This window comes from Artemia franciscana, chromosome 17 (assembly GCF_032884065.1).
Source record: "Artemia franciscana chromosome 17, ASM3288406v1, whole genome shotgun sequence".
Lineage (NCBI taxonomy): Eukaryota > Metazoa > Arthropoda > Branchiopoda > Anostraca > Artemiidae > Artemia > Artemia franciscana.
In genome coordinates, this window is record NC_088879.1 from 7,899,929 (window position 1) to 7,925,893 (window position 25,965).

At 33.6% G+C, this 25,965-nt stretch overlaps 1 protein-coding gene across 7 annotated transcripts in view; it reads right to left on the reverse strand.

The window, feature by feature from the left end:
- The window catches only part of LOC136037778 (rho GTPase-activating protein 45-like), a 242,982-nt gene that overhangs the window by 111,343 nt on the left and 105,674 nt on the right, over positions 1-25,965 (reverse strand). For all 7 annotated transcript variants that reach the window (XM_065720602.1, XM_065720603.1, XM_065720599.1 and 4 more), the window contains one exon: positions 3,300-3,443. In XM_065720602.1, the coding sequence (XP_065576674.1) occupies positions 3,300-3,443 (144 nt within the window). The remainder of the gene's footprint in view (positions 1-3,299; positions 3,444-25,965) is intronic.

Below are 25,965 nucleotides of genomic sequence, written 5' to 3' on the forward strand. Positions count from 1 at the left end.
ATTTATAAGCATTAGAATTTATTCGATCACTCAGCATAAACAAGAACAGCTCTAATGGAACCCAAAAACCTAATAATGATAGTAAGATAAATTTTTTAATAAGTACTAAACGCAAAAACATACGCAGACCAAAAATTTTTAGAAGTCATTCGAAGGTTTCTAACAAGTGGCATTTTCGAGCCGAATCATGTAAGGTAACCATCTTTTGGTCTACTTATAGAGCCTCAGGATAGATGAATGACAGAAAGTTGAGAAAAAACAGCACATAAACGAAAAAATTAATTTAAAAAATTAGGTTTGGAAACACTTAGTGAAAGAGAATTAGCTTAGTGAAAGTAAAACTTTCTCGAACAGGTCAACTAACTTAGTACAAGCCGAAGTCCCCGTTGTCTCAGAGGTAAAAAGGATGGTAATTTTCAGCAAAAGCAATAACAGGATCCAGAAAGGGAAAATTCAATATTTGGGGAACGACAACATTGTGATGATATAGAAAACATCAATTTAAAGGATTTCCCTAAGTAACTACGAAAATTGGGTCATTTACATAAATTAGAAATAATACTGGCCTGGAATTGGCCCTTGTGGGACACCACACGCACCATGGTAAAATTGTTAGGGTAGGCGGTAACGCAAATCAACATAAATTATTCTACCAGGTATGAAAGACTAAAATAAGAAAGTATGGAGAAAAGAACACAGTGAGCTAACTAATCAAAAGCCTTGTTAAAATGTTGTATTTACCTATTACGGTGAAAGAATTGCTTTTTTCACATTTTCGGGTAAAAAGGCTCAGGTAGAAAAAAACAAAAACAGACGATTAAGGCCTGTTTATGGAAAACATTTCCTGTAAGGGAAAAATAATTGTAATATTTGATTGTCTTGATAAAAAGTAGTTCAACCAAAAATGTACTGTTTGCCTGTTTGAACAAATCCTATTCTCATATATACTGCAAAAAAGTGAACATCATTTTAGTTTTTTTTAGATTGAATTTAGATTCTAAAAACCTCGGAGATACAAAGTTGGAAATTTGCCAGACCAAGCCGCGTGCAAACATCGAATAGCAGCAAAATGGTTGTCAAAAAGTCCAAAAGTTGGAAATTTGCCAGACCAAGCCGCGTGCAAACATCGAATAGCAGCAAAATGGTTGTCAAAAAGTCCAAAAGTTGGAAATTTGCCAGATCAAGCTGCGTGTAAACATCGAATAGCAGCAAAATGGCTGTCAAAAAGTCCAAAAGTTGGAAATTTGCCAGACCAAGCTGCGTGCAAACATCGAATAGCAGCAAAATGGTTGTCAAAAAGTCCATAGTGAGCATGCGTCACAGGCCGTCATTATTTATAATTTTTTTTGTCATTTACTAAGCATCAGAAGCAGACATTTCTAGAGTTTCATTTCAGAAGAAAGCCTAATTATCTCATTTGAGGAGGAGGGGGGTTACATACCAAGGAAAATATTGCCCTAGGCAATGTTACATCAGAAGACATATAGGCATAGGTTATCAGATCTAGAGGAGAAATTTAGACCCTTGCTTGCCTCACATGGGCATTCATAGGAGGGCTTCTAATTCTGGTTTTACAAATTGTAGGATGTTCAATATATAGTTCGATACTGATTATATTTACGTTCCTGCAGTCAAAATTTTTTTCACAATTTCTTTAAAACTATCCAACGTATGTGCCCAAACAAGATCAAAGCAAAGAGTATCAATTTATCTCCCCCCCTCCCCTCTCACTTCAAGGATATATTTACAGGCCACTTCATGCTGCTTCAAAAGCCGTCAAACAAGTTTCATCATGCATATTGTTTGGAAGTTTAATTTGAAGGTACACTCGAGACATTTGATAAGTCAACAAGAAGGAAAATGCGTTGTTGGAAAAAGATCTAAAAAGCTTTTGTTAAGCAGGATATTTTCAAACTCTATCATTCCGGAAAAGTATCTGTTTTAAAGAACAAGGAAATGAGAAATGTGATGAATATATTGGGATTCCTTTGTCGGATGGGTACGCGGTGGATTCCTGGCATGGCCGGTTATTTGGTTCAGGACGGGGGTCACTGGCTTGTCTCTGTAAGCTCAGCCAGAGCCGGCCCAGCTCTAAATGGGTACCCAGAAAAATCTGGGGAGGGTAAGTAGGAAGTATGACACTTCCATGCTGAAGGGCCACGAAAAGGAGATCAGCACCGCTAGTTTGAACCTTAAGGGTCTAGTGCCGTCATGCTTACTTTCTTACTTACTTACTTACATGTGTGTATATATGTTCACACATGTATAGAGAAACATAAAACGCACATGTAATTTTAGATATATGTTTGCTTGGCTTCTAATAAATACAAAAGTATTTAAAACCTTTTCCTCTGACAAACTAAATGGTATATTCATAGTCTGATTTGGTAATATACCATTCCATTTCAGAAATGGCCATCACATTATCAGATTTTGCGTAATGATCAGGGTGATAGAAAATGTGCTCAGCCAAAGCCGAAACAAAAGCTTCAGAAGGCTTACTCAATTTTAGAGCTTATTCTATTGAGTTGTGTAACTAAAAAAAAAGAAGCTCTAGACAAAAATCACAGTTTTACAAAATCACTTGGAAACTAGATTAAACTCAAGACCTATGAGAATTACAGCAGTAGTAGCTAACAACAGGATTATTTTGCAACGGAATGATTAACCACTTATTTTTATCCAGATGCTTTGGTGTTTTAATTGAAGCAATTCTATTAGCTTCTGTAGCCTATAGTCTCAGTCGCAACAATTGTAAATATTGACATTGATTGTACATTGGTTTTATTACTTGATTTTGGATTTTAGTTGTTTTCAGGTTAGTTTAGTTTTTATCTTTGTTTTATCAGCGTTGAAGACACCTCATTTCATTTAGGCAAAATATACGTGTCGTTTTAGTTTTTATCTTTTCTTTCTTTTGGCCGTAGTCCGGTTTGTTTCTTCTTCGTTGAGATTTCTCTCTTTGTTGTTCTTTGCATTGGCTGGCCACTTCGGCATTAGATCTTTCCCAGCTGAGACTAGAAGATCAGTTGATTGAAGAGCAGGGCACTTTTCAACTCAAATTCCTCCTTCAAGATGTCTGACAGCACATTTGTAGTTTTGTTTTCACTTTCGCAACATGCAGAGAACAGTTTTTTTTCATGTCCCTTTTCAATCAGGGAAATAAAAAGAAGCCGCAGGGTACAAGATCGGGTGAATAAGGCTATGTGAGCGGGAGCATTATCCAAGGTAACTGTTCTTTGTCATGGCGGCCACCTTGACATTAGATCTTTCATAAAAATTCAATAATTGGTACTTACTTTTGACAAAATGTATCAAGGTTCCAGCTGAGACAAGAAGATCAGTTGATTGAAGAGCAGGGTATTTCTCGAGTATGAACCTCAAAACCTTCAGCACATCAGCTAATTTTTCATGTGCTTCGATACGAATATTTTCAAGTTTCTCTGTAAAAAATGGAAGCATTTAACTTAAACAATTTGGAACAGATTTGACCTTCTATAGACTTCGAATTGTAGCATGGCTTTTTTTTTAGTATTTTGATCTTGCTTTCGAACGGATATAATAAATTATTATTTTATTATAAGGTGTTCCTAACAAAATTGTTCTAGTTTTTATTAAGAAAATTTTGTGCTAATAATTTTTTATTGTTCTTAAGACAATTAACCAATTATTTTCAAGTATTCAATATATCATTCAGTGTCATTAACACAAATTGCCCTACCACCATTACTACTAAAAACAACTCAATGCAGCACCAAGCCACCTGATGCCAGCATGACTGCACACACCTCACCTTCACTTCAATCTCAGAACCTTAATCTTTACTCGTCCCCATATAGTTTCACTTGTCTTTTAATCTTCCTTATATCGTCTTCCCAGCTAATTCGGGGATGATCTGATTTTCTTTTGGATCCAGAATGACAGGGAAAAAGCACACAGTTTGGTAATCTGTCTTTCTTCATCCGTGAGACACGACCAACTATTTTAACCAGTCTTTCAATTTAATCCTAAAAGATTCAATTGAACAACATTTTCATACAGGTTAATGTTTTGTGTAGGGTCATTTAAACGATAATCTAAGAGTAATTTAGAGAATGTCTCGGAAAAATATTTAACAAATCTTCATTTTTGTTGCGTTTTTTAGTCGGACGCATACTTTGGAGGGGGGGATCAAACCCCTTAGCCCCTGGATTCGGCCTGGATTTGGCCTTGGTTGCTGGTCTTTTCCATTTTTTTTATTCTTAAATAAAATAATATATATATATATATATATATATATATATATATATATATATATATATATATATATATATATATATATATATATATATATATACATATATATATATATATATATATATATATATATATATATATATATATATATATATATATATATATATATATATATATATATATACCCAAAAGGTCCTGAACTGGTGGAAGAGAAGACTTTCTCACGTAGAATAATTTCAAAATAATCCACAACTCATTGTTTTGATGAAGATGTCTCTGAATTGTATGATTATATATGTATACACTATTGTACATGTATAACCTACAATCACTGTATCATTTCAGACTCTGATTGTTTTAAACATTCAGGAATGAAAAAAAAAACTAGTTAAGATATTTGCTCTGAATTTCAATTTTCCCTCCCACCGTTGTTAGAGGTAACGTGTTTACACCGTTTGGATTTTTCTTTAGGTGGATGCACATTGCTACTTCATACCAGTAAACTTTTAAAGCTATTTTTTTTATTAATTTCCCTTTCGGCGCGTTTCTGGCAGAAGTTTTATGACGGCACTATTTATGGTTTGCGTTAGGTAATACTATTCTATCATTTGAATTTACACTGAAGATCCTATACACCAAAAAAGAAAACACATATAGAATCAATGTTATAACGCTATTGTATTCGATTAATTTGTCTTCGAAGTTACAATATTATAGCTGAAAACCTTACAACAATTTAAGGACAGCACTATTGTTGTGAAATCCATTAGTTAAATCACAGTAAAAAAAATACATTGAAGAAACAAAACTTGTCCGTGCTGTGAAAAACATGAAATTAACATAAGTAAAAAATAGAGAAAAAATGCAAAAGTTACATAGTTTAGTCCAGACACGGGACCAAGTCATAAATACACCAAAAAAGATAGAAACCCTCCAAAGAAACGATTAGACAGGTAATCTGGGTATAATGTATCTTTGAACAAAGGAGACACACACTTTCCACTATCCAGTGTACGTTCCGAAGAGCTACATGGGCCGCAAAGTCCCACCACACGTGGTATAGTTCACCACAATTGGAGCGCCTCTGCTAAGTTTGATACGCACCACCTTGTGTACGTGATTTGTGGAAGTAGGCACCCCCTGGCTCTGATCTCTTTCTTGTCTGAACTCCATCACAAGAAACTCGTGTTTATGGACACAGCTTAGATACTAATATTATTATATTGGTATATAATATATATATATATATATATATATATATATATATATATATATATATATATATATATATATATATATATATATATATATATATATATATATATATATATATATATATATTGGTATCTAAGCTGTGTTTATGGATTATAACGTATTACTTGTTCATGCTTCTGAATTCGCATCAATACTCTTCCAGAAGAAAAACTATTGCCTTATCTGTGCTTCAGCATTGCTGCCAGTTGTACTTGCGTTTAAATGAAAATATTTTAAGTTTCCAGAAAAAATGGATGCATAGTTGAAGGTTTGCGATGGAGTTTAATATGGATCTGTTATTAGTTATAAGAAGCACAAGAACTCTGAAACTCCAAAGTGTCTTCCAAAATTATTCTATTGTATAGCTGACCGACAAAGATAATATTTGAGGGTGAACCAGAACAACTCCAACACTTCCGCCAGTTTCTTGAGCAGTTCCGGTCATCTGTTTTCAATTTTGTCTTCACAAAAGGAGGTAAATAGTTCTTTAGACTGCACTTCTATACGCTAGTATTTACCCGCTTCAGTATATACAGTAGATACACATTTCTGTACACTAGAATATTCACTAGTATTACTCATTCACGCTTTTGAATTCGCATCGATACTCTTCCAGAAGAAAAACTATTGCCTTATCTGTGCTTCAGCATTGCTGCCAGTTGTACTTGCAGCAGTACAACTGGAAAGTACAATGAAAATATTTAAGTTTCCAGTAAAAATGGGTGCATAGTTGAAGGTATGCGATGTGGTTTAATATGGATCTGTTAGTATTTATAAGAAGCACAAGAACTCTGAAACTCTAAAGAGTCTTCCAAAATAAATCTATTGTATAGTTGACCGACAAAGATAATTTTGTAGGTGAACCAGAACAACTTCAACACTTTCCCCAGTTCTTTCAGCTTCAGCGTTTCTGTGCTTCCAGTTACTGTGCTTCAGTATTACAGCCAGTTGTACTTACGTTTAAATGAAAATATTTTAAGTTTCCAGTAAAAATGGATGCATAGTATAAGGTATGCAATGGAGTTGGATGTGGATCTGTTAATATTTATAAGAAGCACAAGAACTCTGAAACTCTAAAGTGTCTTCCAAAATAAATCTACCGTATAGCTGACCGACAAAGATAATTTTTGATGGTGAACCAGAATAACTTCAACACTTTGCCCAGTTTTTTGAGCAGTTCCGATCATCAGTTTTCAATTTTGTCTTCACAATACGGGGAAAATAATTATTTTGACTAAACTTCTTTTTCATTTACAAAATTTAAGAGAGAAAAAAGGGTATAATTTGAATAAAACATTGGAACTAAAAAGAACAAAAACAACAACAACAAACTGTAAATAAAAAAAATCAAATATTATACGAGACACAATTTGGTATACCAGAGACACTCCTTTATCCTTCCTGTGTGCTTATGCAGGCAATTTACAGTGATTACAGTATTTAGGAGTTTATTAAGTTGTGAGGTTATTATTTGTTTGTTGTTTTTTTTTTTCTGTTAATTCATATTGAGTTTGATTTAATTTAGTTTTATTCTTTTTCCGTTGATAAAGGCTCTCGAGGTCGAAATATTCGAATTTTTCAAAGTTTGTTGTTGTTTTTTTCCACTGCTTTACTTGAATTATACCCGTTTTTTACTCTCTTAAATTCTGAAAATAGGGGATGGGGGATATTGTTTGTGATACTAGCACCATGATCATTTTATAAGCTACTCTATAAAGCTACTCTATAAAAAACTACTCTATAAGCTACAATAAATCTTGAACAAAGAAATCTCAAAATACTTTCAGTCTACTAGAGAGGAAAATAACTTTCGAGGATAGACGCCAAAACTATCAATACTTTATCCAGAATTTCATACGCTTCGTTGCAAATAACTGTTTTTCATATGAAAGGGGGAGGGGGCAGATAGTTCAAATTTTTTGGCACAGTTGCACATGAGCCAGTGGCTATTTTTAAAGAATTTAAGAACAATGGAATTCCAAAATACATCCAAAATAACATTACGAACATTTATAAACGTGTTTAACCTCGAAAATGCTGGTGTGACTTTTTTAGGTTTTTTGAAGGGCTTAAAATCATTTATAAAACAAAGCAATAGAGGGAATATACTTCACAAAATACTATAAACTTATACCCTAGCACAAATATTAAAAAAATCCTTCAGACCGACTGAATGTGGAGGCAAAAATATGGTTCGTTAGAAATGTTTCAAATTAAAAAGCACAACACTGACAGCAAAATTATATAAGAAAACAGTTTTTTCTTAACTGAAAATAAGGAGCAACATTAAAACTTCAAACAAATCGAAATTATTCCGTATATGAATGAGTTTCCCCCTTGTCAATACCTCGCTATTTTGGCTAAAGTTTGAATTTTGCTCCCATTCTTTAAGAATGACTCCTGAATCACAAAGGCCGTTTGAATAGAATAGATAACTCTTTTAAAAGTACTAAAAAAGTTTAGCGTAAAGAGTGGGGTATTGACGGGGGGGGGTTGACCCTCCATATACTTAATATTTAAATGAGGGGGTCTTCCCCTTGTCAATAACTCGCTATTTTCGCTAAAATTCAAATTCTGTTCCAATTCTTTAAGAATGACTCCTGAATCACAAAGGCCGTTTAAATAGAATAGATAGCTCTTTTAAAAGTACTAAAAAAATTTAGCGTAAAGAGCGAGGTATTGGCGAGGGGGTGACCACCTCATATACGTAATAATTCCTGTTCGTTTTAAATTTTAATGTTGTGCCTTAGTCTCAGTAAAAAAAAATATATTTTTTTTTATTCTTATAAAATTTTTGATCGTTTTTTAAATAGTGCTATGAAATCTGGCTCCCCCCTCCAAGGAAATTTTCCTTCTCCAATGAATATTTCCTCCATGGAAAAATCCTCCCACCAGATAAATCCCCCCAGATAACATCTAGGTACTTCCCAATAACCGGATACTATATGTTAACAATGGCCGAAATTTATAACTTGCAGCCCTCCCCCCGGGGACTGTGGGAGTCGAGTCATCCTAGAAGATATAGTTCTTAGATTTTTTTACTATGCTGAACAAAATGGCTTTCTCGCAGTTTTTATCGGGTGACATTAGGGATGAAGTTAGCGTGGGAGGGGGCTATCTGCCCTCCAATATTTTTGGTCACCTAAAAAGGGCACTGGAACTTTTATTTCCGATCAAACGAGCCATGTCCCAAACTTCTCGATAGTTGGTTCTTAAAAACGATGAAACAGAAAAACAAATAAACACGCACCGTGATCTTTCTTTTTCATAAAATGCAAAATTTCACATTTTTGAACATAGGAGCTTGACACCCCTATAGTAGGGCTCTCTTGTACGCTGAATCTTATGGAGTGGTTTTCATTAAGATCACTTGATGTTTCGGTGTTGCTTCCCCCTTCTTCAAAACTATGCAAATTTTCTCAGGCTCGTAACTTTTGATTGGTAACATTAAATTTCATGAATTTTACACATAGTGAATAAATATCAAAAATTTATTCTTTGATGTATCTATTTTTATCATGATTACATCTTAGAGTTTCAGATATTATGGAGCCGCATCGCACCTTACTTACAGTTCGTTACTTAATTAGCATTGAGTCTTCAGTATCTAGCCAGGGCGAAAGAGAGGGAAAGACAGAATAGGATTATATATATATATATATATATATATATATATATATATATATATATATATATATATATATATATATATATATATATATATATATATATATATATATATATATTATATTTTATTATATTATATATATATATATATTTATATATATATGTGTACATATAATATATATATATATATATATATATATATATATATATATATATATATATATATATATATATATATATATATATATATATATATATATATATATATATATATATATATTATATGTACATATAATATATATATATATATATATATATATATATATATATATATATATATATATATATATATATATATATATAACAGATTTCCATAATGTAGATAGAACAAAACTATAGGACAAATCGTCATTGATTTATTTCCCCTCCCCTTAGAACCAATAACCGTTTGGTTCGATGTTTTGCATAACCTTTTGCTGTTGCTTAGAATACACTACATAAAAATAATCGGTGTAAATGAGGATAAGTCACAACCCTCCTTAGCTCCTGATTTGAACAACAGATCAGCTACTAGCCTCACTTCCTTCTTTAAGTGCAACAATTTTGTTATCATATATAGCGCTAATCACCTTAGTGTGCTTGTTTGGTATAATAAAAAATGACCATCACAAAAGCTATTCCACCGGGTGAATCAAATGCCTGTTCATAATCTATTAAACAGAGGACTTAAGGGTCTGATGATCCAGATACTTCTCCATGAGTAATCTAGGAGTGAAAAATTGGCTGACGCTTTCTCTCCACTCCCTAAGACCACACTTGTCTTCTCTCAAAATTTTATCTGCAACTGTCTATTTAATAAGCATTGTGATCCTAAGTAATTTTCTTCCATTAGAACCCGAATCAGTGCCTTTAAAATTACCAAACCTACTTTTATCGCTTTTTTAAGAGGTTTACTGAAAGTTTCCTTAAAATCACTGTGCACTTCTTTTATTTCATAATCCTATTTATAATGTTCAGAAACTTACCTCTAACTTTGCCAAACCATATTTGAAAAATCTCTTACCACTCTATGAGCATCTGAGGTCTTATTATTTTTTTAAACCTTTAAGTGCCGCCTTAGCTCCTCTTCGCAAAATAAATCTACCTTCATTTCCAAATTGCCAAACACTGTTTTAATTACAACATTTCCTACAGCTTTACCAGAACTTAGATATTTTTCGAAATACTAAGCTTATCTCTCATTCACACTTACCTTATTCCTATTTGAGGCCCTGTTCTTGTCCCCAAGTGGGACAAGTCCGTTTAAATTAGGTTAATTCATGTCATTAGACAAAAGACAGATTACTTTCTCTTAATTTATAAACATTCTTATTTAATATTATATGTGATAATTTACTGTTACTGTGTCTGGCTACTTTTCCTATATCCCCAGCAATTTTATATCAAGAGTTTTCAGTGAATTATCTTTTTTTTTATATGGGCCCGAATCCCCAATGATAGGAAAAAATATGGGGGGTGGGTGGGTCCAAAGTAATTTTCCATGAATGAGAGGTTTTCAGATAGAAATGCATTTACGGGGGGGATTGTACACGGAGGGAATTTTTCAAATGCGTTAAAATTTGGAAATACCCTCGTTTAGGTTAGGTATTGCGATAATTTACTATTATTGTGTCTGGCTACTTTCCCAGATCCTCAGCAATTTTATCCACACCTACTTAATTCATGTCTGGATGTCTTCTTTACTTTCCTTACTTTCCCCTTATTCCCATATGATATATTCCTCAAAACCTTTTGTACATCTTCCTTACTTTTCTGTGAGGCTTAAAGTGTTTTTGGTTTTATTCCCAGCTGTGTTTCTAACTTTTCTCTCTGTGAAACCTTCTGCTTCATCGCAAGCTGTATCCCTAACGTTATTCCATCCGTTTTCCACGTTGTCAAATTCTAATCTCTTCAGTTTCGTATCCAAATGTTCTAGGAAATTTTCCCCAAATTCTCCTCCTGGAGTAGAAGAGTTTCAATGTTCTAACTATAAACAAATTTGTTTGATTTTTTTTTAGCTCTGGAGCTTAGGCGAAGAGGTAAAAGTCTTACGAGGAATTACTAAGGTCGAGAAAGACTTAGCTTAAAAAACCTTTTAAATGCTTTCTATTTGTTGGTAGCTCTAAGTCTCTAAGGGTTTTACATAAATGGCTACTACAAGATTTTAAAAGAGTCTTGTTCTAATAAATTTATACTTAGGAGGGAGACATGCAGAATTCAGAAATATTAAGTCATTGAGAAAGGCTGCAAGTGAAAAAAGATAATTCAGTCTAAACATGGCCCAAAACTACTATAAAATAAAAAACGATTTCAATGGTTTCTCTCTAACGACTTCATACAAATGTCATTTCCAAAACTCATAGGCTTTTATATCTTTATTACTTTCAATATTTTTTTTTCAGTAGGAAAAGACGCTAAGTTAGGCTTAAGGTAAGGTTATCTGCTAAGGTTAGGCTATTGAGAACCACTACAACTTAAAAGTCATTAAAATCCAAAAAAGTTTTTAAGTCTTTCAAAGTTTTGAAGTTTTTATGTGTATATAGTTTTTTGAGTATTTGAGCTACAAAAGTGGAAAGTGGATGCTTACAATGGCTGGGTCATAAAAATAAAACTGCAAAGACAGAAAGTTAGGCATGATTTATTAAATACAACCTGAAATATAAACTCGAAATCAAGCCACTAACGCATGTGGGCTGGCAAAGATAATAGCCAGATAACTTAAATATCAGTGAAAACTGGTGCTAGTGCCGCCAAAAACAATATCAACGCCATCTAATGCTTGGCAGCACTCGGCTTTTATTCAAGCGTTGTAATAATTTTTTGTCGGGAACTGTTATCCGACAAATACATCCACAATAATTTTACCAATTATACTAATTATATTAATTATTCGTATTATTATATTGGAAAATACCAAGTGTCCCCAAACATTAGATGGTGTTGGTAATTTTTTGTCGACACTAGCGTGAGTTCTCATTTCTGCTCTTTGGTATTTGTTAAATAACTGTTATTGCCAATGTATTCATACTACAACAAGCAACACATTATTACTATTATTATTACTACTATTATCAACATTATTATCATTGGTTATTACCAAAGTTATTAATTAAACGTTATTATAATTAATGTTGTTGACTATTATCATTATTAACATTATTGTAATAATAGTGGATTTTTGCTATTATTATCATATCCGTTGTGTTATTTTTTCTGTGCTTAACACAATGATTACAAATATAGTAATTATTGCCATTATCATGCTTTGGCTGTTGCAGTTTGGATTCAGGTCATTCAAAAAATATACAGGTTTTGGCTATACCAGTTAACCAAACCTCACCGTTTCTCTGGCCCTACTCACCGTGACATTTTGCTCCCAGAAACCCTGACATTCAGCCGTACGAGACAAAAGCTAAAACTTGCGCCTGTACGTGCTCGGACAAACCACTAGCAGACCTCTTTCGTCGCTTTTTTTACGTCAATATATAATAGTGCATAATAACAGGTCTTGTATTTCAACATCAAATTAGCCATTTGAGCTACGATTGCTGTTTAAATAAACCTTTCTCTCTCTCTCTTAACTTTCATCATCAATAAAAGCACTCCTAAATACCCAAGTATTTAGAATCTATCCTACCAGTCTTCGGTTTACAATAAAATAATCAATATGGTTGGCCATCTCACCATCATGTAATTACCAATTTAATTAATGGTCCTTCTGATGGCCCATACTTGAATACAATTTTATATGTTGGATCTCTTCTGCTCGAAAATCACTGGTAGATGGTGGAGAAAGATGTAAATAATAAGAAATTTCCAAACATCGTTTTCAATACCTACCGTTCGATATCGATGTCTGGTCAAATATATAGATATCGATAACAAATATCGCTCAACACTAACGTGTCGTGCCAAAGTTGTTTACAAGCACATTCCTTCTAAGAAACGTTTCCCCTTCGCACGTCCAAATCAACCTGAATGAGTGCGTTTCTGTTCCTTTGACAGAGAGGACGTACTCACATTGAGCATGCTGACAAAGTGAATACATATGCTTGGAAGCAGTAGTAGACAAAGAGGTTTAGGGGGAGGGGGAGTGAATATGAGTTCTATTTTTGCTTGATTGTAATGTATTTTAGTTATTCAAATATCGCTTGCGCTTACTTTTTATGAATTCATTGTCTGAAACGATTTAAACTCAATTATAATTGATAATTAAAACCACTTTTGAACATGAAATAAAGGTACTTCCTTTATTCTAAATGGATTTTTGTTTAAAAAAAATCGGTTGCTTGTGGCTTTGATTAGGAGGATAAAAAACAGTTAAATATGGCTCTTTGAAACAAAGAAAATATTTGGATTTCTTTTTCCACTAATGGAACTAAATATGACAAAAGTAATTGCATCATTGTAATTTAAGTTTAAAGTCCATTTGACAAATAGATATTGTTCATTAATGCACCAAATAAAAAGCTTTTATAACAACCTTTTGACACTTCGAAACAATACGAAAAATCTTCAGCAAATGAAAAACCCCATGAAACTTTATCACTGGATTAAACTTAGTACCTGCCTGATGGACTCAATTATTAGAACTTTTAACATAAGGAGAATGCTTCTTAACATGAACTAGCCAGTTTGACTTTTTTTTGTCCACTTTTCTAAGACCGACTCCTAGACACAAAGCCCATTTGATTAGAACAATAAGAAGATTTTTTTTTTAAATCACTAAAAACTTTAGCGTGAAGAGTGAGGTATGAAAGAGGAACAATCCCCCCTCCTTCTACTCCTTCACACCCCTCCTTTCATACAATAATACGCATATGTAGTAACTTATTTTTGTTTTAAGTTTTAATGTTGCTCCTTAGTTTCTGTTGAAAAAACTTGTCGTTCTATTTAATTTCGATTAAGCTACGGCTCGATGGCCTGACATTCTCCTTTCTAAATGTTTCGTTCATTTTTTTTCTAAAAGCGTGCAAATTTTTTATTCTTGTAACTTTTTATTGATAAATTTAAATCCAAACATTTCTTAGATTTACATTAATATTGTAATGGCATGGTTTTGCAGGTTATTTAAGCAGTTTAAGACGCTTACATATTTAAGATATGTTAATAAAAAATGTATTTTGCCTTATTTGCTCCGTTATTTTTTTTTGTTAATTCAACGGATTATCAATAAATTTATACATTCGTTCAAAATTATAGACACATATTTATGCACTGATTCGCACAAGGCTTCATTGCCTGTCTCAAAGGTAGCATCTTTATGTGCGCTGGAAATCGTGCGCTGGAAATCGTAATTGGGAAATGATATTTCGAGTTTATGGTTATCATGCTTTTCAGAATTATATTTATAACAAATTTTCAAACTTTATACGTTGAAATAAATTTTATAAGTAATAGATATACCGTAAATTTCTTTTTTTAAATATTCTTGTGCAAAGCAGTTTTTCAATTAGGATATTAACATAAGATATAATTTATCTGAGATGCATTATAAATTTTCCAATCAATTTTCATTTAATGCTACATACTCAAACTAAATTTTAAAATTTTTGGAAAGCTGTCGCCACTTGATTGAAGGTAACTCTGAAGCTAGTGGCCAGCTTGATAAACGTGGTATATATGCATAAGATAAATTATAAGACCATTTATCACATCCTGATTAGGCCCGGTAAGGTTGTCCCATTCCCCTGTAACACGAAAGTATTAAGAAAGCACTATTTCATCATTTGTGTTACGAATCCAAAACCTTGATTTGGGAGTGGTGGACATATTGGGAGGGAAAAGTAGGACATCCCCCCTCCTTTAGGGAATTTTGTTTAAAATAGATGTGGCAAGGCCGGGTTATCGACGGAACGCAAGGGGAAGCTAAAACCAGCTGTTGGAAAATTTTGCGAATGGTGGGGGTCCATCATGTGTGAAAAAGCCTATTTTGAACCAATTTGCCATTTTTTTCAGTTTCAAAAATTTTACCAACCTTAACATTTTATGCAATGAAAAAATAATTATGGCACAATATAATCAAACTGAGGCAGGTAGATCCTAGAGGTCTCTCTTGAGAGAGTAAGGCACATTGAGATAACACCGATATGATCAAAAAGACTAACTAAATAAATAGTAATTATATCGTGAAGTAAAAATATTTTAATAATATTTTATATTCTTATTTTTATATCAAGTATTAAGTATAATATCATGTATTTATATCATTTATATTATGTATACAATTATATATTTTTATATCATAACATCACCGCCAAAAATTTACTAGTAAGCAAAAAAGGTGTAATATCATGGTTTTAATTTATATAAAACATAGTTGCAAAACACCTTATTCCACAGAAGTAACAGTTTCAGTGTGTATTTCCAGATATAACTTAAAGAAACAATGCATATTGAGTTATATATTATGGTGAAACTTTACAAAAAAAGTACACGGAGTCTTTTCCTTTTTTTCTTTCTGTATTTAAAAGCCATCATAAATTCCAAAGCTTATATATACAACTAGCTGTTGGGGTGGCGCTTCGCGCCACCCCAACACCTAGTCGGTGGGGCGCTTCGCCCCCCCCCAAGCCCCTCTGCGCGCGTAAGTCGTTACGGGCCATATTAGTTACGCGCCATTGTAGCTGTGTCCCTGTGTCCCACCTGTGAATAGATATATATATATATATATATATATATATATATATATATATATATATATATATATATATATATATATATATATATATATATATATATATATATATATATATATATATATATATATATATATGTGTGTTTTTAACTACGTAAAACATGCGAATATACAACATTCTTCGCTGTCCCATTGTCTGTGCATATAAATAGATTGTCAGGTTTACTGACTCTTGAACATGCAACATATTGTCCCTGGGAAAAACAATCCGTATTCAGATCTAAACCTCATTATTCTAATGATGTGTCCCTGTGTCCCGGTCGTCAGTTATATTCCCTGTGTCCCGGTCGTCATTTGTGTCCCAGTGTCCCAGTTTATAATTTCTCTTTGAGTGTCCCGGTCGTCATTTATATTCCCTGTGTCCCGGTGTCCCGGTCGTCATTTGTGTCCCAGTGTCCCGGTCTGTGATTTCTATTCGAACTTTCCCTGTGTCCCGGTCGTCATTTATATATCCCGCCTGTGCCCCCGGCGTCCCCGTTGTAGTTGTTTCCCTGTGTCCCGGTCGTCATTTATATTCCCTGTGTCCCGGTCGTGATTTGTGTCCGGGTGTCCTAGTCTGTAATTACTCTTTGAGGTTCCCGGTCGTCATTTATATTCCCTGTGTTCCGGCCGGCCCCGGTCGGCTGGTATGTAATTTCATCAGTTGACAAACATGACGTCGACAAACAACTTCATGACGCATTCAGCTCAATCCTTATAATGACGTCAGTCGACAAACATGACGTCATTCGACACACAAACATGACGTCACTCGACACACACACACACAAACAGACAACTTATTTATATATATATACTAGCTGTTGGGGTGGCGCTTCGCGCCACCCCAACACCTAGTTGGTGGGGGCGCTTCGCGCCCCCCCCCCCCAAAAGCCCCCCCGCGCGCGTAAGTCGTTACGCGCCATATTAGTTACGCGCCATTGTAGTTGTGTCCCTATGTCCCACCTGTGAATATAGATATATATATATATATATATATATATATATATATATATATATATATATATATATATATATATATATATATATATATATATATATATATATATATATATATATGTTTTTAACTACGTAAAACTTGCGAATGTACAACATTCTTTGCTGTCCCATTGTCTGTGCATATAAATAGATTGTCAGGTTTACCGACTCTTGAACATGCAACATATAATGGTCCATGGGAAAACAATCCGTATTCAGATCTATACCTTATGATTCTAATGATTGCCCTTGAGCTTTGTTGATGGTGATTGCTAATCGACCATTCCCTGAGTCGCCATCGTCATTTGATGGTGATTGCTAATCGACCATTCCCTGAGTCGCCATCGTCATTTATATATCCCCCTGTGCACCCCGGCGTCCCCTTTGTAGTTATGTCCCTGTGTCCCGGTCGTCATTTATATTCCCTGTGTCCCGGTCGTCATTTGTGTCCCGGTGTTCCAGTCTGTGATTTCTCTTTGAGTGTCCCGGGCGTCATTTATATTCCTTGTGTCCCGGTGTCCCGGTCGTCATTTATATCCCCCTGTGCCCCCCGGCGTCCCCATTGTAGTTGTGTCCCTGTGTCCCGGTCGTCATTTATATTCCCTGTGTCCCGGTCGTCATTTGTATCCCGGTGTCCCGGTCTGTATATACATTCGTTTTTTAGTTTTGTTTTTCTCCTTTATTTTTTTCCTTTTTTCTTTTTTTTCTTTTTTAGTTTATTTAGATTTTTAGATTTTTTTTTTTTTATTTATTAATATTTTTTTAGTTTTCTTTTTCTCTTATTTTTCAGTTTTTTCCTTTTTTTTAGTTTTTTCTTTTTTAGTTTTTAGTTTTTTTTTGTTTTTTACCTTTTTTTAGTTTTTTTAGTTTTTTAGCTTTTTTAGTTTTTTTATTAGTTTTTAGTTTTTTTTTAGTTTTTGCCTTTTTTTAGTTTTTTCAGTTTTTTTTAGTTTTTAGTTTTTTACCTTTTTTTAGTTTTTTTTAGTTTTTTAGCTTTTTTAGTTTTTTTTCTTTTTAGTTTTTTTTGTAGTTTTTACCTTTTTTAGTTTTTTTTCTTCTTTTGTATTAGTGTGAAATAATTCAGACGTCATATGCGGACAAACACGACGTCACTCGACAGACAGACAGACAGACATAACCCACAAACAACTTATTTTTATATATATTTATTCATATTTTTTTAGTTTTCTTTTTCTCTTTTATTTTTCAGTTTTTTCCTTTTTTTTAGTTTTTTTTCTTTTTTAGTTTTTAGTTTTTTTAGTTTTTTACCTTTTTTTAGTTTTTTTTTAGTTTTTTTAGTTTTTTAGCTTTTTTAGTTTTTTTATTAGTTTTTATTTTTTTTGTAGTTTTTGCCTTTTTTTATTTTTTTCAGTTTTTTTTTAGTTATTAGATTTTTACCTTTTTTTAGTTTTTTTTAGTTTTTTAGCTTTTTTAGTTTTTTTTTTCTTTTTAGTTTTTTTTGTAGTTTTTACCTTTTTTAGTTTTTTTCTTCTTTTGTATTAGTGTGAAATAATTCAGACGTCATATGCGGACAAACATGACGTCACCTGATCCATCCACAGATCCACACACAGACAACTTATTTTTATATATATAGATATAGATATGTGGCATAAACAGATTCTAACTTTTTGGGAACATGATAGAGTTTTTGTGTGTGAATTTTGGAAAAATCCTTACAAATCTAAAGGAAGGAATCTTTACCAAGTTTGTTAATGACAAATATAGGACTAAGGTAGTAAAAATAGGAAGGAGTTTTTCAAAAGCAGAAAATCAACTATTGCTCCCTTAATACAAGGGAGACACCACCCATTTAAGTTTATTAAACTTTTTAAGAGATGTACCTAAAGCTTATGTTTGTACACTTTTTTTGATGGAGCCTTTTATGAAGTTAGGAGTGAAAAAAAACTTGGGCTGAAGAGAGAAGGAATATTTTTATTAGGCCAAAATTTATGTTTTGAGCTATGGGGTTAAAGGGGGGAAAAGATCTCAACTTCGTTATTTATTAGTAAAAGTGAATCAAACTTGTTTACGTCAACATGAATCATATAAATAAAACGTACAATTTTTATTTGAAATTATTTTTTACAACTCTCTTAATACTCAACAAGCCGGCAAAAATTTTTAATTTAAATTTTTTATTTTTTTATTTTTAAATTTTTTATTTTTAATTTTTACTTTTTAAGCCGGCAAAAATCAGCTAAATGATGCTAACGAGAGTTGATTAAAACAATTAGCAAAATTAAGGGAAAGCGAAAGAGATAATGATAGGGCTATAATAGTTTATAGGTAAGAAAAATTATCCAGAAGCGTTAGAAACCTTATACGGTCAGAGCCAGTTTGGCCTTGTTGGTTGATTTAGTGATTTTTTCAATAACAAAGTGATTTGTGTGCTGATTCAAGGTTTTTTTTTTTTAGGGAACATAAAAATCACTGAAAATGGTAATAAATCACTAAGGGTGGCAATTCCGGCCACAACACTGTCACCGTCACGGTCCAACCTCCTTGCTCATGGTTTACCCTCCATTTGATTTTTTTCTCCCTTCACAGAAACGTTTCAGTATTGCGTTCATAACACCGACTGACTATGAATAATTTTACTGCGCGTGATGAAATTTGAAAACGATGGATACATTTCAGTTCTTATTTCTCGAGCATAATTTCTTAGTACTCGATATCATTATCAAACAGTTCGTGGTAACGAACTGTAGTAAGGAGCGACCTGGCTCAATAGTAACCAAAACTCTAGAAAATTGAATTTTGATACCAAAAAAAATCGAATCAAAAAGAATCGAATTTTAATGCTGATTTTAAATATATAAGTTTCATCAAGTTTAGACTTACCCATCAAAAGTTACGAGCCTGAGAAAATTTTTGTCATTTTAGAAAATAGGGGGAAACACTCCCTAAAAGTCATAGAATCTTAACGGAAATCACACCATCAGATTCAGCGTATCAGAGAACCCTTTTGTAGAAGTTTCAAGCTCCTATCTATAAAAATGTAGAATTTTGTATTTTTTGCCAGAAGGCAGATCACGGATGCGTGTTTATTTAATTGTTTTTTTTGTTTTTTTTTCCCAAGGGTGATTGTATCGACCCAGTGGTCCTAGAATCTTGCGGGTGGGCTCATTCTGACGGAAATGAAAAGTTCTAGTGCCCTTTTTAAGTGACCAAAAAAATTGGAAGGCACCTAGGCCCCCTCCCACGCTAATTATTGCCCCAAAGTCAACGGATCAAAATTCTGAGATAGCCATTTTATTCAGCGTAGTCGAAAAACCTTATAACTATGTCTTTTGGGACGACTTACTCCCCCACAGTCCCCGTGAGAGGGGCTACAAGTTACAAACTTTGACCAGTGCTTACATATAGTAATGCTTATCGGGAAGTGTACAGACGTTTTCAGGGGGATTTTTTGGTTGGGGAGGGGTTGACAAGAGGGGGAATTGTTGGGGGAACTTTCCATCGAGGAATTTGTCAAGGGGGAAGAAAATTTCCATGAAGGGAGCGCAGGATTTTCTAGCATTATTTAAAAAAACAATGCTAATTTATAAGTTACGTTTATCTGTTACTAATAAAAACATTCGTAAAAAATTAGAAGTTCTTGTTGCCTTTTTAAGTAACCGAAAAATCGCAGGGCAACTAGGCTTCCTCCACCGTTCCTTTTTTTCTCAAAATCATTCAATCAAAACTATGAGAAAGCCTTTTAGCCAAAAAAAAAAATAAATAAATAAACAAACTTGCAAATTTCGTGTTAATTACTCCTTTGCGGAGAGCCAAAATCAAAACATGTATTGATTCAAAAACGTTCAGAGATTAAATATAAAAAAAAACAAGTTTGTTTAGCTGAATTTAATTTAATTAATTTAATTTTTTTGTTTAATTTAGGAAGAAGTCTTAACAATTTCTTTTGAGGGTGGGCCGATCGCTCCCGGCACCTCTTCCTTGACTCCGTGCTTGGTATCACGTGCTACATTAAAAATAGCACTTTTTGTCTTATATGACCAAATTAAAAATACAGACTTATAAAATGCAAATACATGCTGTGTCTCGCATCAATATATATGTCAGAGCATTTTTTATGCATGGCAATAATCTAACTACTTGCGCTGCGACACGCGCGAAAAATTTGATGACTTTAGCACGGAAAATTGCTGTGTAGTACGCAAATTTGGCAATTGTAGCACTTTAGGAGCTGACCATGATGGCAACCCTGGTCGCCACAGGTACTACAAAAGTTTTAATATTTCAATTTTAACGTAATTTGAATACTTTTGGTCACAATATTATCACGGATGCGTGTCTATTTGTTTTTTTCCTCAGGGGTGATTGTACCAAACTAGTAGTCCTAGAAGATCGGAAAAGGGTGAATTCGAACAGAAATTAAAAGTTCTTTAAATCACCAAAAAGGTAGGTGGGTAACATGCATGCCTCGTCCGATCAAGTCGTCCGATCAAAATTTTGAGATTGCTATTTTATTCAGCATAGTTGAAAAATCCAAGAACCATGCCTTTAGGGGTAACACAGCCCCCTCCCCCATAGCTCTTGGGGAAAGGGCTGTAAGTTGTGAAATTTACTCATTATTTGAGTTTAGTATGTGTTGTGTCTTACTTTCTCTTTGCCAACTCAATTTTGCATGTGGAGATATTCAGGGGGAATTGCCCGGGGAAACTTTCAGCGGGTTTGCATTTCCAGGAATGAATTTCCACAGAAGGAGGCATTTCCGGACTGATAGGAAAAACAATTAGAATTTAAAGTCTTTTTCGAATGAAAGTATGCTAAAGAGAATTTTTCAGGCCGAATCGTCCGCAAGAAATGATACAGAGTGGGGGAGGAGAATTTTCTGAAAGGACAGGATTATCCAGAGGGAATTTTACAGGGAGGGTGTATTTTACATCGAAGCAACTTTCTAGGGAGGATTTTTGCGAGGGGAGGGAATTTTTCAGGGAGGGTGAGCCAGACGTACCGGCATTATCTGAAAAATGTTCAAAAATTAAATTGAAAAACAGACAAATTTATTCAAATGTATGTCAGGAGCAACATTAAAACTCAAAACGAACAGAAATTATTCCGCATATGATGGGGCTGCACCCTCTTTTGTACCTTGCTCTTTACACTAAAGTTTGACTCTCTGTCCTGTTTTTTCAAGAACAACTCCTAGAACACAAGGGCCGCTTAACTAGAATAGGAAACTTTTTTTTTAAGTGCTAAAGAGACTATAGTGTGAAGATCAATGTATTGAGGAGGGAGCAGCCCCTTCGTACACGGAATAAATTCTATTAGTTTAGAGTTTTAATGTTGATCCTTACTTTCAGTTTAAAAAAAAACCTCTTTTTTTTATTTTATGCTGACACTAACACCAGAATTTTCAGTATGAGTCATTTGGGGGGATTTCCCCACACTTTGTTAGAAACTGAATTCTCAAATATCTTGTTGAGAATTGATATTCGTAAATACATGAACGGTAGGACAAAACCCGCCATTACTCATTCTTGCTAAGAATAGTTTTCGGGGCGACTTTGGAAAAATCAATTTTTCTATGAAGAAATTCGGGGAAGCCAAAAAGATTTTAGAAAATCCCGATAAATTTGAAGGCAGAGAAAATGCTGATCTCGAATCTAGCAAAAACGAGCTAAGAGAGTAATCCAAAGTAAAAAGTAGACATTTTCACTTGAATTTTAATGAGGACAGTACTATAAAGCTTTGGACGAGTATTTTCCAAAGTGCTCAGGACATCTAAATAAAAGTTTTTACGTCTCATGGACAAGGAGCGTCAATTACGATGGTAATTAGTTGGGGGTTGCAGAATTCTCTTCCAAAATTTGTTTTCACCCCCCTAGATTTTTAAAGATATCTTATTTTGGAGTAATTCTCTTCAAAACGTCCTTGGGGTGCATTCTTTTCGGTATTTTTATTGAAGAAATTGAAAAGAACAACAAATATGTCTACCTAAGAGGTTAGAAAATACATTTTGCACCCTCCCCCTACATTTTCGTGGATTAACACCACTGCCCTCAGTCCATCTTACTACTTACAATTTTAATCGCAGCAGAATCGTTAGCTTTTCCAGTGTCCCCTGGAATCTGAACAAAGATGCTACTCGTCTACCCGCTCTATTCCTACCTAAACACCCTGATTTCCTAAAGCTTTTCATTTGCTTACTTCGATAGTAGAAAGTTTTTAGTTCAGCACAAGATTTCGTCATTGTTGACGCGTTGAATTCCGAAAACCAAACTATCTTACCTTTTTAGATACGCAAATATGCAGTAACTGTCCCCTAAGCTGAGAAAACCTCTGAAAATACGACTCAGCAGAAATAAAACCATTTTAATGCTTAACTATTAAGTTTCCAAATATACACGCATCTTTCTAATGCATGCCCCTGCGCTTCTTTTAAATCTTTCTAAAATGTCTTTCCATGAATGCCAAAGATTTCTAAACGACAGTTAGCTCTAAGGGAATTTTCGGAAAGGTGAAAGGTGAATGAAGAACGGTCTTTCAAATCATAGCATTTTCAAAAGATTTTGAGAGATTTCTCAACAGTACAATAGATGTTTGTCTAACTATGCCAAGCACTTACAGAGGAATTTTAAACAGATTCTAACAAATATTTACGAAAGCTTAACCAAAACAAATATGTCAAAATACACTATGTTACGTCTGATTTATTCTTAGACCAAAAATCAGTTTTTTTCAATATTTTAGCATGCATCAATAGCTTTAACAGTAGATTTTATGTCATGCTGTGAAATAATCAATATAATACCAAAAGTGTTACTTCAATGCATTTATAATATCTATCCTAGAGCCCTTGGCATTAGGTGTAAATACCAAGCCTAGAGCCTTGGCATTAGGTGTTAGGAGCCCTAGAGCCACTGCATTATGGTGTAATTTTCATACCCTGTACCCCCCCCCTGGATACAACCCTGCTCAATTTCCACTTTATGAAGGTTTAACCCAGAATTCCTTTTTCTTTGTAAAAGTCCATATTTATGAGAGAATATTAGTTGTGCATTTTTATGTTGTGAATATTAGAGTTGTGGAACATTTTTAAGTTGTGAATATTAGAATATGCAGCTTTAAAAAGCATAAAAAAGAGCATTAAATTAGAAATCTAAGCCTTTCTTTTTATCTTAGCATTCTCCTAATAGAGAGCTGATATATTGCAAATTATGCTCTGGGCTAAATGGTTCTTTTTCTGTTTGTGATTTGTTTTCATACTTTCTTCCTTTTTCCTTCATTTACTTTTTCCTGACATGATCCCCTTTTAAAGAGTGACATCATTATCGATATCTTTGACTGTGAGTCATTATAAAAATTGATATATGGATGAAAATGCAGCTGCCATATCTGGCAAAAAAATATTTGACCCAACCTTTGAGCTAGTCATCTTCCCTGTCCCAGGGGTTGATCTACCTCTTTTTGTCTTTGTACCACTTCCAAGCTCAAACTTTTAAAAAAGGGGTTCTTTGTTTGAGTGAAACAATTTGATCTTGATTAGAGTAGCAAGGGTTTTTTTTTGCTGTTTTCTTTACCTAGAGTTGACCTCGCCAAGTTCTTGCTGGAAGAATATTGTCATTTGCTTTTTGGATCCTGTCACAACTCTCTTGACAATTTTACAAATCTTTTTGTGATCTTCACCTCTATACAATTTTTGTAACTCCCATTTCTTTCTGTTGAAATTCTTGTCTATTGTCCTTCACTATTCTTTTTATGCGCTATTAGTTTCTTTTTCAGTATTCTTTTTTTATTATTCACTATTCTTTTTACATTCAACTCAAAACTCACTTAGCACCAAACTCTTTAGTTTTTATTGTCTAAGGTTCTTCTGAGGAAGGTTCCTCCTATTATCAGGAACACCTTCATAATCTTTAATATCTCTCCTAAAAATAAATAGAGTTCCTTCGTCTTTTTCTATTGTTACTTCTTACATTGATTATATGTCACTTTCTATGTAGCTCATCACTACAGTTATAAAATTCTTACTTTCCTTCCACTGTCCTTGCTCTTATTTTTTTTCCTGTTTTGGAGGCTTCTGAATAAATTTGTATTTATATCGCCTTTGTTCACAGTTGACTTCGCTATATTTGATCATTTACTAGTTAATCTTATGGCCGTTTTTCTGTTCCTTTTTAGTGCCTATGTGAGTTTCTGTTGCATAGTGTTTTTGTCTTACTTATACCTTACCGTATTTTCTTTTCTTTTTAATTGTTATTTCTGTTTGCTCAGTAAATCCTCCTCTTTTTTTATAATTTTTGTTTATTGCTTTATCTATTTTAGCTTAGCTGAAGTGTCTCAATCTCTATTCTCTTATCAAATGCAATGATCATGAAAATCATCAAAATAATCATCATCAAAATTTGATGATCACAAGCCATAGTCATTTTGATGATCGAAATCACCATCATCAAAATAATCTATCTCATTCAGTTTTATTCCTCTTCTTCTCTTTGATGCTACTACTATCTCATGCTCCAAGAATATCACGCCCGCTAAAGATCCATCTAAAGATTACTTCTGCTTGGTTTTTTAAGCTTTTTAATTTATTCACCAACAGTACTGGTCTTGGCACTTTACCAATTCATCTTCACTCTATTCTTCAATTCTTTCAAATTGAGGTTATCTTCAATATGTTTTCCTTTTCTTCTCTCAGTACTTTTCTCTAAATTGCCTTATCGTAAGCTAGGTCTACTATTATTTCGTGTTCATCCGACAATAATAATTTGAGGCTAATCATTTTCTACCCCACAGCCATAGTCTTGGCAATTTATCAAATCATCTTCACTCCAATCTTCAATTCTTAAAAATTGAGATTATCTTCAATATGTTTTCCTTTTCCTCTCTCAACACTTTTCTCTATATTGCCTTGTCGTAGGCTAGGTCTACTATTATTTCGTGTTCATCCGACAATACTAACTTGAGACTAATCATTTTCTACCCCACAGCCATAGTCTTGGCAATTTTATCAATTCATCTTCACTCCAATCTTCAATTCTTAAAAATTGAGATTATCTTCAATATGTTTTCCTTTTGCTCTATCAATACTTTTCTCTAAATTGCCTTATCGTAGGCTAGGTCTACTATTATTTCGTGTTCATCCGACAATAGTAATTTGAGGCTAATCATTTTCTACCCCA